General features: G+C 61.7%; 1 protein-coding gene across 8 annotated transcripts; it reads left to right on the top strand.

Annotated features, from left to right (window-relative positions):
- The first annotated feature begins 238 nt into the window (after positions 1-238).
- On the top strand, positions 239-15169 carry KCTD15 (potassium channel tetramerization domain containing 15). 8 transcript variants are annotated; one of them, XM_072782222.1, is made up of 7 exons: positions 239-394; positions 2099-2198; positions 3767-3859; positions 4502-4677; positions 9635-9779; positions 12196-12501; positions 13686-15169. In XM_072782222.1, exons 3-7 carry the CDS (start codon positions 3794-3796, stop codon positions 13842-13844), a joined length of 852 nt encoding a protein of 283 aa, XP_072638323.1. In that variant the 5' UTR covers positions 239-394; positions 2099-2198; positions 3767-3793; the 3' UTR covers positions 13845-15169. The 8 variants fall into 8 exon arrangements, with proteins under 8 accessions (XP_072638323.1, XP_072638341.1, XP_072638342.1 ...); XM_072782229.1 differs by having other exon boundaries at positions 241-394; positions 2102-2198; XM_072782237.1 differs by lacking the exon at positions 239-394 and adding an exon at positions 1756-1780 and having other exon boundaries at positions 2102-2198.
- The last annotated feature ends 534 nt before the right edge of the window (positions 15170-15703 follow it).

Raw genomic sequence — 15703 nt, 5'->3', positions numbered from 1 at the left:
GGGCTGGCTCTCTCGCCAGCCATCCAGGAAGGCCGCTGGAGGGAGAGGAGGAGGAGAGGCGGCGGGAGCGGCGGGAGGGCGGCCGGAGCGCGGCGCGAGGAGGCGGCGGCGGCGGCGGCGGCGGCGGCGGCGAGGAGGGAGGAGGCGAGGGGAGGGCGGGGAGGGGAGGCCCCGGCGCGCCGCGCCGCGAGGGGCCGCGCGAAGCGGGGGCCGGGGCGGGAGGGGTGGGTGGGGGGAGGGTTGGGGGCGAGAGAGAAAGTAACTCCAGGACGAGACCGGAGCGACCCGCGCGGCGAGCACAGGCGGCGAGGCTGCGCCCGAGACCGGCGGCTGCGGGGGGCGGGGGCTGCGCCCGGGCCCGGGCCCGAGCCCGATCCGCCGCTCCGGCTCCGAGGTAAGCCCCGCGCGGGCCGCCCCCGCCCGGCGCCGCGCACCCCTGTCCCCAAAGTGGCGGCGACGCCGCGAAAGTCGCTCGCCCGGGGTTTGCACCTGGGTGGGGGCGGCCGCTTTGTCCGGGGGCCGGGCGGCGGGGGCCGGCGGCGCGGGGGCACCCGGCACAAAGGCCTGGCGCGGGAGGGGGCTGCCCACGTGGGCTGGCCCGGGCCCCGGCGGACCCTCCCCACGCGGGCGGGCGCCGAGCTCCTGCCGCGCGGGGCGGGGTGTGCGTGTGCGTGTGTGTGTGTGTGTGTGTGTGTGCGCGCGCGCGGCGGGGGGGGTTGCAGGTCCGGGCGCTCGGGCCTCAGTGCAGAGCCGAGCGCCCTGCAGGGCCAGCGAGTTTCCGGGGTCAGAACCGGGCTCACGCCGCTGGGGCTTCGGGGCGCACAGGGCCCGGCTTGGCGCCCAAATCGGAAAAAGTCTCTAACGGGACAGACGTGCGTCCTCGGACGCCCACCCGGCGAGTCCGAGCGGGGCGGGAGGGGCCGGCGAGCTGGTGGTGGCCCCGGGCGCGCGGGGTCGCGGGGGGCGGGGGGCGCTGGGCCGCGCCGGGGCTGCCCTGCCCGCGGGGACCCCCTGACCCGGGCGCGCGCGCGGGGCGCACACCGGCGGACGCCCCTCTCCCGTGGCCCAAACGCCTTTCCGCCCTCCCGCGCCCCCCACCTCGACTGCAGAAAGATGAGCTTCAAGTTTTCACTCCGTGTCTCAAATGTGCACGAAGGAATTTAACTGCACGAGTGAATAACAGCATTAGTTTCAATTAATTTTTTTTAAAATCCCGGCAACAATAAACTTTGAGAACAAAAGCGCTTTTACGTCCTTAATTAGGCGAGCTTCCCATCTGTGGTCTCTAAGTGTCTGCCTCTTGATTTAACTTTGTCCTCCGCCCCGCCCCCGCCGCGCACCCCTCCCCGCCCTGCCGGGCACCTCGGGTTCCGCGGCCGCCCCCGCCCCGCGGCGCCGCGGGCCTCGGCCCAGGCGGCTCTGGCCGCCCCGAAGTTCACACCGGCCGGCGGGCTCCGCGGCGGGGCTGGCGCGCACCAGGTGGCATGCCCGCCCCCCGCCCCCCTGCTCCGGGCCGCCCTCCCCCTGCACCCCCACCCCCGGCCCATGCTGCAGGCCCCTGGCACTCGTGCCCGCAGGCGGGCGCCCAGGGCGCAGAGCTGAAGGGAGCTCGCGAGGCGCCTTCTGTTTACCTTTTATGGTTAAAATAACAGCTTAGCAAAGAAGCGACTTCACGAAGAAGCGATTTAGTGAAATCGTCTCAAGCTGCCGCAGCTCAGCCAGTTTAATCACCCCCAGAGAGCTGAACAACTGCGAGCACAATGGGACACAAAATCATTTTGTGTGTAAATGAGCGTGGCATTCTGCTCGCTTCCCTCTGCTCGGGCGGGCGGGGCTCGGCGGCGGCGGCGGCGGTGGCGGCCACGGGACCGGGGCTCCCACCGCAGCTCAGAGAAGCAGGTCAATCCCCAGCCAGCGTGGAAGCCCGCAGGCCCCGAGCACGCTGCGCCGCCGAGGGCCCTGCAACAGGCGGTGTGGGCGAGCCCGGGGAGGGCCGGGGCGCGCTGGGGCTGGGTCGTGGGGTCGTGGGTTTGCTGGTGGTGGTGAAGGAATGAACTTGTGTCTCTGACTGCACCCACTTTTGTGCTTCTGACCTCAGCAGTGGTGTCGGGGGAAAGGTGCATTGTCCAGCACAGATGCGTTGGCCGGAGACTGCGCCGGAGGTTCTGGTGGAGGCGTAAAGCCTGGGGCTTCCAATGGTGAGTTCCTGGTTTGCCGTGAACATCAGGTCGTGCTTGTGATGGAAACAGAGGCTGGATGAGAACGGGACCGAAGAGCTTTTGTGATGGGTACTTGGTGTTAAATGTCACTCGAGTGGTGTCCTGGTAGTTGGGAAAACATTGCGCAGTCGGCCTTGATAGAATTTCCATCGGAATTCCTTGGAGCAGTTTATCCTGCGTGTGGCTTTCCTTCTGGCTCCTCCCCCAGTGGAGCCTCCCAGGGCAGGAAAACCCATCCTGAGATCTGTTTTGGTTTCTCAGAACTTCCTTGAGATAAGTGACCTGCTTTGCTTTTCTGAGCTGGCCAGAAGTCAGGGATGCCGCAAGCGGCAGACCCTGAGTAGCCCCCCAGCGAGAGTATAAGTGAAACGTCACCGTCTCATGGCACCCCCACCCCCACCCCAGGTTCATGTCAGGGAACTTGCCAGGACACAGAAGGCAGAGCAAAGCCAAGGAGAGTAACCTTACTTAAACTGGCAGGATCGATGCTCATTGGACCTTGGTCCATGTTTTAAAACTGGATGTTGAATTTCAAGGCACAAAGTCAAACCCGAGAGAGAGAAGTCCAGGTGAGGCCGGTGGGAGTCAGCGTGTGTGGGGGTATGGGTGTGAGGGTGGGGGTGCTCACTGTGCCCCAGGAGACAGCCTCCAGTCAATGCAAGGGGCTGCACAGACCCCCACCCCTCCTGCAGTGTCCTAGGGTGGCTTCTAGCTACTGAGGGACAGTCTTATTTCAGTTGCTGGTCGTGGCATAGAGCAAAGTCGCAAGTGCCTGGGGGGGAGCAGGAGAGAGGGTCCATTTCCCGAGCTGCTGTCTTGTTTCCTTCTGGCCAGCTCTCCAATGCCTTGGGCCGTGTGATCCTGAGGGGATCTGGAATTCATTAGGCACAGATAAGACCATTCTGCGGGGCTGGGGAGAAACTGCAGAGGTGTGGGCTAGGCAAACAAAGACAAGTTTCCTCTCTTAGGCACCCCAGGGAAGAGGTGGCCTCCTAAGTGACTTCCCCTCTTCTGCCAAAAGAGGCTTCTGCGTGTCTGGCCATTCACAGACTGCATCTTAACACGGTGGAGGTGGTGTTCGGAGAGGTTCCCGGGCTCCCCAGCCCGTGGAGGGTGGGGGATCCCTGAGCTGTGGTCCACGGGGCTCTCTGCTGATGCAAGAGGAGACATGCTTGGTAATGTGGCTCTGAACCAAAATACCAGGGAAATCAGATTTGTTCTGAAACATTTTGGGGCAATAATGGTGAGCATATGCTTCAGCACTGTCATTAACCGAATTAGCAGACATGGAGCTGCCCAGAAAACACGTGTGTGAGCGTGTGTGTGTGTGTGTGTGTGTGCGCGCACGTGTGCATGCATGAACTGCTCCGGCTTTGGGGCGTGGGGACAGGGTAGTGGCGGGTGGAATCCGGAGAGGGCTGTGTGCTATGGGGTCCCAGACAGCGTAGGCGGGAAGGATGCTTGCAAGCATCTCCGACGCTGGGAGACCCAGCACGCAGGACTGCTGAGGAGTAAAAGCCCTGTGGTTTTGTCGGTGCTCCCCACAGATACTCTGGGCAGCGATGGAAGCCTAGATGCCTCACCGCAAGGAGCGGCCGAGCGGGTCCTCGCTTCACGCCCACGGCAGCGCCGGCACCGCGGTGAGAGCCAGCAGGGTGGGCTGGGCAGCGGCCGGGGGCCCCCTCCTGGTCCTCTTCCCCAGCGCCTGCCTGCCCACCGGCCGCCCTTGCTCGCAGCCTCCGCATCCAAGGGATGGCTGTTGACTGGCTGTGCGGATTATGTATTTTTTTTGAAACAAAAATGCTCTTAATTTGATGTGAAATTTACTACATGTATAAAACTCAACGCCTTAGGTGCTGAGGAAGTCACTAATTTAGAGGTGTCTCGTTACTGAGACAAACTTGCAAAAAACCCCTGAATCCCAATTCACAAATTGGTGATTCGTTTGTCAGGGGATATTTCACATCTAACACATAAGCCCGCGACCTTTAATTAGAATTTTGCAGTTTGTTTTATGCCCCCGGAGGCTGACACCTTGAAATTTTTTTTTTCCTGATTTCTTATTGCTAATAAGCATCTTTCTTTTCCCCCTCTGGTACTTTGAAGAAAATGATGCAAATACACTTAATTACAGTGGTGGCCATAATTTGTCAGCTGAATATGTGATCAGGCCCCAGCAGAAGTGATCTGATTAGATCTGTGATCACGTTGGCAATAAAGGGGAGTGAGTGCACAGCTCCGTCGTGGAGAAACTCTTGTTTTCGCCTTGTTTCCATCTCCAGGAGGGAGGAAGCATGTCCCGGTTGTCTCTTACCCGGTCGCCTGTGTCTCCCCTGGCCGCCCAGGGCATCCCACTGCCAGCCCAGCTCACCAAGTCCAATGCGCCCGTGCATATCGATGTGGGTGGCCACATGTACACCAGCAGCCTGGCCACGCTCACCAAGTACCCCGACTCCAGGTAAGAGCCAAGCCCCTGGTAGCACCAGGCGTGCAGTGGTTCCCGGCAGCATCGCCAGCCTGCTGCCACCAGTGGGGTCCGTGCCCTCCGCCAGCCTGCGTGCGGGCTCTCCAGGGCCCACCTGCTCCCCCAGACTGGGGGCACTGGGGTTCGGGAGGACCGAGTCTGCCCCTCGAAAGATGCTTTAGACAGGAACTTGCGACCCTGGGTTGGTGGCGCTGAAAGTGCTAGGTGGAGTTCCTGACCCGCCGGCCGAAGCCCCCTATTCGGAGCCAGCCCCACCTGGCCAGCAGCCGGCTGGGAAGCCCGAGGACCTTCAGGTTCCTCTGGACTGAGACCCAGGCCTGGCCTTTGCAGAGGACCGTTTGTGAGCCATGCTGCATACTCCTTGGGATCGTGTTAGAGAGAAGTACTTAATCCTATTTCCTACTCTAACCCTCGGTTAAGGACACAAGGAGAGGGAGGAGTGGGAGTTGCAATTTGCCATCTTTGTCTGTTGGAGTGGCCCCTGCTAGATCCTGCGGGGTAGCAGCAGGCTCCCTTGTGCCCCGGGGAGGCAGGGTGGCGGGGAGGGGTGGCGAGGGGGGAGGGGGAGAGCTGCAGTGACTAGCTAGGAATGTCAGGGTGTTCAGGCTGTGGATAAGCATGAGCCTCAGACCCCCCTCAGCAGATGAAGTGTCTCTGACCAGGAGCCTCCCAACAGGGCACCTTGCTCTCTGCCCAGCTCCCCGGAGCTCCTGACTCCTGAGCCCATTTGTGGGAGGTGCCAGGCGCGTCCGGCTCCCCTGCTCCTGCCGCTTGGGCATGGCCCTCCCAGGGGCAGACCTGGTTTCCTGTTGGCATAGCAGCAGGGCTGCCCAGAGGTGGGATGGCCTCCGAGCATCTCCTGGAGGTGACGCAGTGTGCTGCTCGCAGAGCCCACGACCGCTTGCTCCTGGCACAGCGAGGCAGCCACCACCCGGGGCTGAGCAGCAGGAGGGCCGGGGCTGCGGGGTCTCGCCCTTGTTCTATACATTTAAAAAAACAAGAGGAGTTAATTAATCCCCCAGACACCGAGGGATCATCTCTGGGAAGCTTTCTTGTCAGTCTGCCTTGTCGCTGGGGTGGTGGCTCACTGCAGAGCATCCGTAGCGCATGGTACCTTGTTGAGAGCCGGGGCGGAGCTGGGAGCAAGTGCTGGAGGTGGATAGAGCGTCCAGATCGGAATCTGGGGAGCCTGGGGTACAGATGGCAGCTGGGACTTCATCCCTCAGCCCCACAGAGGCGAGGCCTGGGGCACTTGTGAACTTGGGGGCCTCGCGGGGCCGGCAGCCGTGAGGCCACAGCAGCAGGGCCGGCCTGTGCGCTCGCCGGCAGAGCTCTGTCTAGGATGGGAGATGGATTCTGCTTATTTAATTTCAATTTTGCCTTCTGCGGCATTCCCGAGTTGTTTGAGATAGATCATCCCTTAATCGGTTGACGACGTTTGTGAGTGAAATTCATAAAACCCTTGCCCACAACCTCTCTGAAGAGTGTTTCTTGAAATCAGACACTTGCCTTTCTAGAGTAATCACAGCTCAGGCCTGCGGGGAGTGGCTGCCTCATTCTTGTCTTCGGGCTGCCGCCTGGGATGGGCAAGGACAGGGGCAGCCCTCCCCTCTCATACCCGCAGTGCAGCTCATCTTTGCCCATCATCCTGCTCTGCGGCGGGGCAGGCCCTCTGGGGAGCCGAGCGCCCTGTGGCCCCGTGATGGGGCATGTGGGACCCTCGGGGGGCAGGATATGCCCAGAGGGGGCAGCCGTCTGGGGCTCTGAGATGAATCTGTCATGCTTGCCTGGATGGCTTCTGACTCAGGGGAGAGCTGCTCCCTAGGCCTAAAGCTTTGGCCCAGAGACCAAGGGGTGGTGGGACCTGTAGGACAGTCAGGGGACAGTGGGTCAGGCCGGGCCTGGGAAGTGGGTTGGACAGCTGTGCTGGCAAGAGCCCCACAGCTCTCTCTCATCCTTCTTTAATTGAATCATTAATATTTTTTTTTTTAAAAAGTCTTTTCACCAATTCCGGAAACCAAGATCAATCCCTTACCCATGGCACTGATGTTTGAGTCACCAAGAGATGAACGAGTAAGAGTGCTAAGGTCACCCCAGGGGACTTCGGGATTTCAGGAAAGTCCCGCCCTGGGCAGTGCCGTGAGGCCAGGGGGCTGGTGTCCCACAGCCTTGGGACCCTGCACCCGCAGGACTATGCCCGGGCTTCTGGTTCTTGGCTCATCGGGGTGACTCCAACACCGGGGCAGGTGCGGCCACCAGCTGGCTCAGGCACAGCCATCAGCCTGTGCCCAGAAAGAGCAGAGCACGGCTGCCCCAGGGCTGGAAGTGGACGCCCCAGGGCTGCTACCTCGCCTGTCCCTGCCGGACATCCATTAGCTGCTGCCATCACGGCCCCAAGGTGGTGTCCACACTGGATGTGGGAAGCAGCAAATTAAGCCAGGAGCTTCAGAACTAATAAAACCTTCCACTGAACCATCCAGGAAATTGGAGCCAAAGCTTTTTTTTTTTTTTTTTTAAAAAAAAAGGAGACCCCTGTCAGCTGGGATCAGAACTGGCTGGATTATTCTGAGAAGGACTTCCAGAAGTTGCTGTCCCACACCCTGCAGCCTCTCTCAGAGGGTGGCCCAGGGAAGGAGCTGGCTCTCGAGACCCTGCAAGTAGGGAGGGGAAGGATGAGGAGAGTCCTTTTTGCGGCAGTTGTCCTAACCTGCCCTCAATTTACCTCCTCCGTAGCCTCAGACCTGAGGGTGGGAAAGGCCTTTGTCCTTCAAATGGATACCGATGGTAATATCTAGAACACGTCTTAAAATAAGGCAGGTTGAGAACCTTCTAGCATCTGACCAATAAAACAACCTAGAACCCAGGCAGCCCTAGAATGTGGGTGGCCCCAGGGGTCCCCTAGACCAACGGGGTGGTGTGGAGCTCCAGCCAGCCCTGGCATCAGAGACATCTGCAAGGTACCCAGGCCTAGAACGTTACTTGCCGCACAGAGTGTTTGAGCTCAGCCAGGAAGCGGGGACAAGGTTCCACAGGCTTGTGGAGGCTTCGGACCGGCTAGCTTGCCTACGAATGTGGCTTTTCCTTCCTCCTGCTGGTGTGACATGTGGGGCTTCGGCCAAGGATGGCCTGTGGGACCCGGCAGCCTTGCTTAGTCCCATCTGCGCCTGGGGCCCTTCATGGCCCTCATTCTGCATGTCCCAAGCTCCGCAGAGGCCAGGTCTTAGGGGCTCCGGCAGCTGGAAGCGGCCTTGGAGCCCACTAGGCTTTCCAGCAGGGGCTGCGTTCCCCAGGCCTGGGAGGGTGACAGGGCTCAGGGGCCTTGGGAGTCCGGAGATGAGTTGTGTCTGGGTGACTGCAGTACTGGTTCCACGGGTCTGGGCCTCTCCACACCTCATCCTGGACTCTGAGCTGCTCACGCCCATCCATGAGGCAGCCTTGCCCTTTATATGGCCCCGCTGGGACAGGGGCTCAGCCGTGGCCCCAGAGTGAGAAGAGGTGGCTGCGTGGCTACCGCAGGCCAGGGCAGGCCCTTGTGGCCGGTGCCTTGAGCGTGCCAGGCCACCAGACCGGAGGACAGTATAGACGGGAGGACCTGAGACGCTTTGGGGACTCTCACCCCTCAGTATCTACCCAACTCATGTGCTCTGAGGACCAGTGACTTGGAACGGACGGAGGACCGGGCTGTTGGTGGAGAAGGGAGCATCCCTGGAGGGTCCTTGTGGGTGCAGACAGGGTCAGTCCCAGACAGAGCCACCCCTCTCCCAGGCGGTGCACATAAGCTGTCGCCGTGCCAGGGTGTTGCTGGTGTGTGGCTATGCCTGCTGAAGGGTATCTGGAGGTGCTGTCACTCACGGCACCCCGCCAACCTCCCACCTGTTCCTGAATCAAGCTCTTGGCCGTCCCCGCCCCTCCTTGGGGCTCCTCACTGTCCACAGCTGAGCCAAAAGGGGCCGGCTGCCCTGGCCCTGGGGCCAGGGGTCCTCCTCCCTGGAATGGACAGGGACAGGCATCGGGGGCTCCCCACGAGCTTCCTGCAGGTCCTGTGTTTCTGTCAGAACCACTGCCCTTCAGAGGACAGGGTGCTGGGACGGGACGTCTCTCCCCTGCCAGGTGTGCACACCTACTTCTGCACGTGAATACACCGGCGTCTGGGGACATACCGGGTGCGTGTATGTGCATAGGCTGTGGTGCATGTGTACATGCTCACACCACAGCTTGTGTGCAGGCACACTGTAGAGTGCGCGTGTGTGTGTGCACACATGCTATCCCTCCCGCCTGCCTCTCTTCCTCCCCTAGGGCTCCCCGAGTGAGTGGCTCTGCGTGGTCTGTCTGTGAGTTTGTCAGCCTACACAGCTGTGTCTCGGTGGTTCTCATTGGCTGGCATGTCCTTTTCCTGGGTGTGTCTGGGTCTGCCCGCGATTCGTGTGTGGCAGGGGAGGGGACCGTGTGATCTTGAGCCTGTTGCCCAAGTGTGTCGCCTCTGATGCTCATTCATGTGGGTTGGGTGAGGTGGATGTGTGTGACCCGAGACTGACGTGCCCGGTTTACGTGCGTTCACTGGGCGTGAGGCTGTGGGCTGGGGTATCTGCTGGTCGGTAGGAGTTTTCTGGGCGGGTGTGCCTGGCAAAGGTTTGTGTGTGGGGGGCGAGGAGGCTGTGTCTGCGTGTCACTCTAGTTTTCCGGGCCGGTAGTGTGTCGGCGGGCAGGTGCACGCGGCCAGGTGTGTGTGTCTCTCTGGCTGTGGCTTGTGAGTGTAGGCCGGGTGTGCAGCATGTGCCAGTGTCCTCTGTGACTGGGACCTGACCGCCCTGGGGGTATGCAGACACCTGCGGGGCCTGGCAGGGGCCTAGTTACCCAGGGAAGGCCCCCTTGCCCCTCCGGTGGGGCAGGTGACTGGCCCTTCCATCACCCCTGCTCCCCCCTCTCCCAGAATAAGCCGCCTCTTCAATGGCACCGAGCCCATCGTCCTGGACAGTCTGAAGCAACATTACTTCATCGACCGGGACGGGGAGATTTTCCGCTATGTCCTGAGCTTCCTGCGGACGTCAAAACTGCTGCTCCCGGATGACTTCAAGGTAAGTCGGCCGCCAGCCGCTCCCCTGCGCTGCCTGTGCGGTGGCATTACACAGGGGACGCTGTGACTTAATAAATGGACCCACGGTCGTCATGGCAACCATAAAAAGTTAAACGATGAAGCCGAGGGCTAAATCAGTTTTTCTAAACTAATTTTGTTTTCTCACATTTTTAGCTTATTTATCAGGGTGTAACAACAATTAAGCGGCCGCGCGTACCCCATCTCGTTTGCCGTGTTGAGGGACGGTTGTGGGCCAGAGTTACACACGGAGTTACAGAGTTCCTACATCTGTTGCTTGTGGGCACTTGGCAGGGGAAACCCTGACCCAAGCCAAATACCCTTTAAACAAAAGGCTGCCCCCAGGTCTGGGGGGCGGGGGGTGCCTGTCCAGGGTGGCTGACCTGGTTCCGAGAGGCCTGCCTCCTCGTGGGGCCCGGCCACGGCATGGGGAGTGGGGGGTCCCGGGGGAACAAAGCTCAGGCCTGGCTCAAGCCGGCAGATGTCCTTCCTTCCTGCACCCGGAGGACCCGTGGCGCTGGTGCTGTTTTGTCCTCCATCCAACTGATACCGGGTGCCAACAACCAGAGTCAGGCCAGAGATACAGTGAAATACAGGGCCGACGTGGGTCCTGTCCCCATAGCGCTTACGATCTAGTGAGATGACAGGTGTTGAACAAAGAAAAAAAAATAGAAATGCACGAGTTCCCGGGGTGGGGGGCAAATGTTTCATAGACGTAGAGAGCGAGGTGAAGGGGAACCATGGGGAGCCTGGCCCCGGGGGGTTTGGGGGGAACGATGATGCTTATCTGGGTGGTGAAAGAGGAACGGGGGAAACAAGCTTGAAGGCCAAGAAGCTTGGTACCTTCCAGAACCAGACAGAAGCTGTTGGCCTGGGACAGTGTGTGTAGGGGGAGGGGGCTGCTGGTCGAGGTGGGACCTAGGCGGCCTGCGTGGCATTCGGCGTTTTACCCTGAATGCAGTGCAAGGGTTGTGAGCAGGGAGTGACATCGGGTTTGCAAGTCAGAAGGACAGCGCTGGCTGCTGTGTGGGCAAGGGTGCAGTTGGGGTGAGGGGTGGGAGCGGGAGGCCGAGGGAGGTTTCCTGAGGCCTTGGTCCAGGTGGGAGACCATGAAGATAGAGCAAAGTGGCAGATGAGGTTTATGTTTAGGAGCTGGCCGCGGAAGGCCACGGTGTGGACCAGTCGGAGGTGGGGGGACTCTCAAGGCTGCCTCCTGGCCTTTGGCTTGGGTCCTGAGTCCGTGCATGGAGGCCCAGGCGTGGAACAGGCTCGAGGGAGCGTTGCACCTCACTCCTGCAGGGATTTGGTGTTGGGGGCATCGCATGGGGATGTTCTGGGCTGTACAGAAAAACGCGTGCAGATATCATTTAAAACCTTGGGAGTGGATGAGAGTGGACGCCCAGGACGGAGCCCTGAGGAACCCCATCAGAGGGACAGGGTGGGTCCCTGACAGATGACAGGTCCGGGTAGGGGCTAGAGCTTGGGCTTCCCTCAGAGCAGTTCCAGAGGCTGGGGCCAACAGGTGGAAGGGACCGAGGGCCTGTGGGGCTGGGCCCTGCGTGGGGGTTGGGCCCCCCTGCTTCCCCCCAGGGGTCCTCAGGCTCACCAGCCAGCCTTGAGGTGAGCCCCAGTGAGTGCCCCAAGCCCTGGGGCCTAAGCTACTCAGAGCCAGGGCAAGTATGGGTATGCATGTGTTTAGGGGACAGTTGCTGGGAACGTGCCAGCCTGGGAGTGGGCTGCCTGGAGGTGGCCTCCCCACCTCCCTGACACCTCCTCACTCAGCCTGCTAGGGCAGGGTGGGCCTGGCACTTGGCACATTTTGTCATCCCTTAGACCTCACCCTCCTCTCTGAGCTGGGTGTTTATGTCTCTTTTGTAGACAGGGAAACTGAGGCTCTGAGAAGGTCAGTAACTGACGATCAGAGGCCTCAGGGCTGGTAGATGGGGTGCCAAAGATCCCACCCAGGCAGGTCTGCTTTGCTGCCCTGCTGGGCCCTGAGCTCCTCGGGGGCAGATGGCGATGCTGTTGCCCTGTGCCTGGCCCAGCCTCTCGTGTCTGGGCTTCTAAGAAGGTGTAGGCACGGCCTCGGGCTCTCCTAGCCCAGCCCCCTGGTCTTTCCAGAGGCCTCTCGCTGCTCCAGGGACTCGAGCCCAGATGGACGAGCGCAAGGTATCTGGCACAGGTGCACACCAGCTGCTGCCTTGGGGTGAAGGCTAGACTCCCGGGGCTCGCACACAGTCACCTGAGCCCGTTGCCCCGTCTGTGCCAGGGGCACGGCCATCCGGGTCGCACTGAGCCCCGGGGGCCGCACGGAACTGCCCGGGCAGGCGGGGTGCGTGGGGGGCCGGGGTCGGCAGGCGCAGCCCCCAGCCGCTGCCCTGCCCTGTGCGCCCCCGCAGGACTTCAGCCTGCTGTACGAGGAGGCCCGCTACTACCAGCTGCAGCCCATGGTGCGGGAGCTGGAGCGCTGGCAGCAGGAGCAGGAGCAGCGCCGCCGCAGCCGCGCCTGTGACTGCCTGGTGGTGCGGGTCACGCCGGACTTGGGGGAGCGGATTGCGCTCAGCGGCGAGAAGGCCCTCATCGAGGAGGTCTTCCCCGAGACCGGCGACGTCATGTGCAACTCCGTCAACGCCGGCTGGAACCAGGACCCCACGCACGTCATCCGCTTCCCGCTCAACGGCTACTGCAGGCTCAACTCGGTGCAGGTGAGGGCTGCGCAGGTGAGGGCTGGGCCCGCCGCGCCCCTGCCTCCCCGCCCGCGGCCCTGGGGCAGCAGGGATAGGTGGACGGAGGCGTGGCCCCCGACGGTGAAGCCCTCCGTGCCATCTTACAGGAAAGGCAACAATGTGTCGATGCATAATTTATGTCCCGCTCATAATTAAATGATGGCGCCTGGGGGACGGACTTAAAAAAATTGATCTGTGCTTTTTTTTTTTTTTTTTAACCGAAAGGATGTTCTATAAAAATGGCCCAGAGTATTTTCAACAAAGTGTGCTTCACTTGGCACCCAGAGTCTGCCTTTCGAGTCAGATTAAACCCGGGCCATAGGAGCGGAGGGTCAGGCGCTGAGCGAAGGTGGCCCGGAGCCCCCTTGCCCATCCCCCGACCCGCAGCCGCAGGCACCCGGGCCGCCGCCCGGAGCAGGCCTTCCTCAGACGGGGCTCAGAGCTGGGGGGGCCCCGGAGGGATGGGGCCTATGCTACACCAGCGCTTGCAGACCCAGGAGCAGACTCCTCCTGATTCAGGCTTAGGGGCGGAGTGGACACTGGGGCGCAAAGGCCTCCCCCTCCCCACCCACGCACACGTGCCATAGGCTGTCAGTCAGAACTTGCGAGGCCTGGGACACAGGTGTCAGCCACGGTGACGGGACCCCCCTCCCCTCGCCCCCACAGAGGCACAAACCCACGTGGACATGGAGGCCTGTAGAGACTCAGAAGCCGAGGGGCCTCCTCCTCCTCCCCACCCCGAGTTCCCTTGAGCTGATGGGCCCCCAGGCCTCAAACCATCTGGGACTCACAGCTCAGGGAAGCAGGTGGCTGCCCAGAGGCCGCAGGCAGGGTCTCTATTATTGAGTGGGGCCTCAGTGAGGCGGGGGAGGGAGGCAGGTTATGCCCTGGAGAAGAGAGAAGGGGCCCGAAGTCTCTTTCTGCCTCTGGGTCAAGGCTGTGGACTCCTGAGAGTGGGGAGGGCAGCGGGGGCGAGGTCGCCTTCCCAGGTTTGGTCACCCAGGGGGACCCAGGGCCTGGCTGCACCTGTCCTTCCTGTGGTTGCCCACCCGGTGGTTCTGCAGGGTGGTCACTGTCATGAGGTCTTAACAGGACATCTCACGGCCCGCGAGGCCACGACCCTTGCAGCTGCACGCGGCTGACCCTTCTTTCTCCCCCGGCAGGTCCTGGAGAGGCTGTTCCAGAGGGGCTTCAGCGTGGCCGCGTCCTGTGGGGGTGGCGTGGACTCCTCCCAGTTCAGCGAGTACGTGCTCTGCCGGGAGGAGCGGCGGCCGCAGCCCACCCCCACCGCGGTCCGGATAAAGCAGGAGCCCTTGGACTAGGCCCTGCCTCAGTGCCCACCCGAGGCCGTGTGGCCCTGGGGACGCCCCAGGGACCTGGAGACAGTGCCGGGGAGTTGTGCCTCGGCCTGCTTAGCAGTGGGCGTGAGACCGAGGGTGGGGCTGGAGGGCCCGGAGCCGGCCCAGGAGCCCCAGGTACCGTGGCCGCAGAGCGCGGGGTGCCGGAGGTGTGCCCGCTGAAGGACTGTGGATGTGACCCAAAGATGCCGCGGTGGGGACAGCACCCCAGACCCTTGGGCTCACCAGCCCGGCGCAGCGGAGGCCCCCGGGCCCACTCCAGAGGAGCCGATCGTCCTTCTCCACGCGTGGCAGACTGGTGGGGCTCCTTGCGTCACAGATGGCTTATTTTTCTACAGTATTTAAGATGGAAGTAACTAACTGCACAAGCCAGAGAGGCCAGCAGGGACCAACGCTTCTTCATCTGGTGCTCAGTTCTCCACTGGCCGTGCAGCACACCCCCGTGGCAGGGGAGCTCTGGGGTGCGGGGGCCCAGGTACCCGCACGGTGGGGCTTGGAAACTTGTGGCCCCTGTGCCAGAGACAGATGCAAGAATGGAGATGCTGTAGGAGCTGAAGCAGGGCCCCCCCGGGGACGGGGCTGCCGGGAGGAGGGCTCTGGGGGTGTGGGGGATGGATGGCTCTGGAACCATCTGAGACCCCCACCTTTGCTGCCACCCAGGGTGCCGGCCACACTTGGTGAGCCACCTGACCTACTAATGCCCAGGGGCTTCCAGTCCTGTCTGAGTGTCCTCACACCTGCGCTTCTGCAGAAGTCTCTCCCCGTCCGGACCAGCCACGGGGCCACACTGCATCCTTACCTCAGGAATGGGCCCCCTGGTGAAGGGGCCCATGTGTCAGCAGCATCCTCTGGGTACCCAGCTCAGGAAGCCGTCCCCAGCTCCGATTTTCCCACACTAATATGCACACTGAATTTGAATGAAACTGTTACACGAGCCTGCCTGCCGCTCAGACAGGGACACAAGGCGTACCTGGGGCTCCAGGCTCCGGATTCCAACAAGGACTGGCCCCGAGGGGTCCCCCCAGACCCACTCCCTCCCAGACGACAGGCGCAAAGACGCCCCCCCCCACCCCCGTCCCGGCCTTGTCACCCTTCCTGCGCGCTGGCTCCACCCGGGGGTGGGGGGGAATCTTGGAGGGGCGCCCCAGCCGGCCCCGCGCTGTGTACGATGCCTGTAGACTTGTATATGACTCCTTTAATATTGTAAAGATGCCGATGTACAATTGTCGTGTGTTTGTGTAAACACATTACGTTCCTAGTTCCTGCCATAAATGATGCTATAAAGCGAACGACTCAGGCTCCGTCCTGTGCAGTAGCGGCAGCCGGATCCCACACGCCACGCAGTGCAGAGGTGGGGGGGGGGTGGAGTTTGGGGACTGGGATCCCCGATCACGAAGAATGAGACGACTTCCCAACCCCCTGCAGCCGTAGCTGGGGGAGGAGGCAGGGGCAGGGTCCTGAGCGGGCCATTATTTATTGCGTTTGGGTGCGCTGTGCCCTGTCCACTCTGGGCAGCACAGATTCTGAATTCTGATTCACATCCCCTAACCAGATGCCGTATGGGGGAAAGCAGACAGGTGTCCGGGGCTTTTGAACCCAGTCTTAAAGTGTTTGAGATTTTTTTCCCTCCTTGGCTCTGGGTTGAGGTTGGCATCGTCTTAGAGCCCCACAAAGTGGTACAAGGGGGCCATCCATGGCTCGGGCCAGCCAGGGGTACTTGCAGGCCCCAGCATGAGACCCGCAGGTCACCAGTGCGCCTCTTTCCAGGGGTAGGCTTCCCGTCTTAATGAGTCTGTGTTTTTCCTCAAAGCCCTTATGGTTCT

Source organism: Canis lupus, chromosome 1 (assembly GCF_048164855.1).
Source record: "Canis lupus baileyi chromosome 1, mCanLup2.hap1, whole genome shotgun sequence".
Lineage (NCBI taxonomy): Eukaryota > Metazoa > Chordata > Mammalia > Carnivora > Canidae > Canis > Canis lupus.
The sequence above is the reverse complement of the archived record's forward strand: the minus strand, read 5'-3'. Positions and strand labels throughout refer to the sequence as shown.

Bases quoted from the DNA above. Each gene is read 5' to 3' on its own strand.
- KCTD15 (XM_072782222.1), top strand. From the start codon at position 3,794: ATGCCTCACCGCAAGGAGCGGCCGAGCGGGTCCTCGCTTCACGCCCAC. The intron at 4,678-9,634 runs GTAAGAGCCAAG...CCCCTCTCCCAG, and splicing joins ACCAAGTACCCCGACTCCAG to AATAAGCCGCCTCTTCAATG. The intron at 9,780-12,195 runs GTAAGTCGGCCG...GCGCCCCCGCAG, and splicing joins TGCTCCCGGATGACTTCAAG to GACTTCAGCCTGCTGTACGA.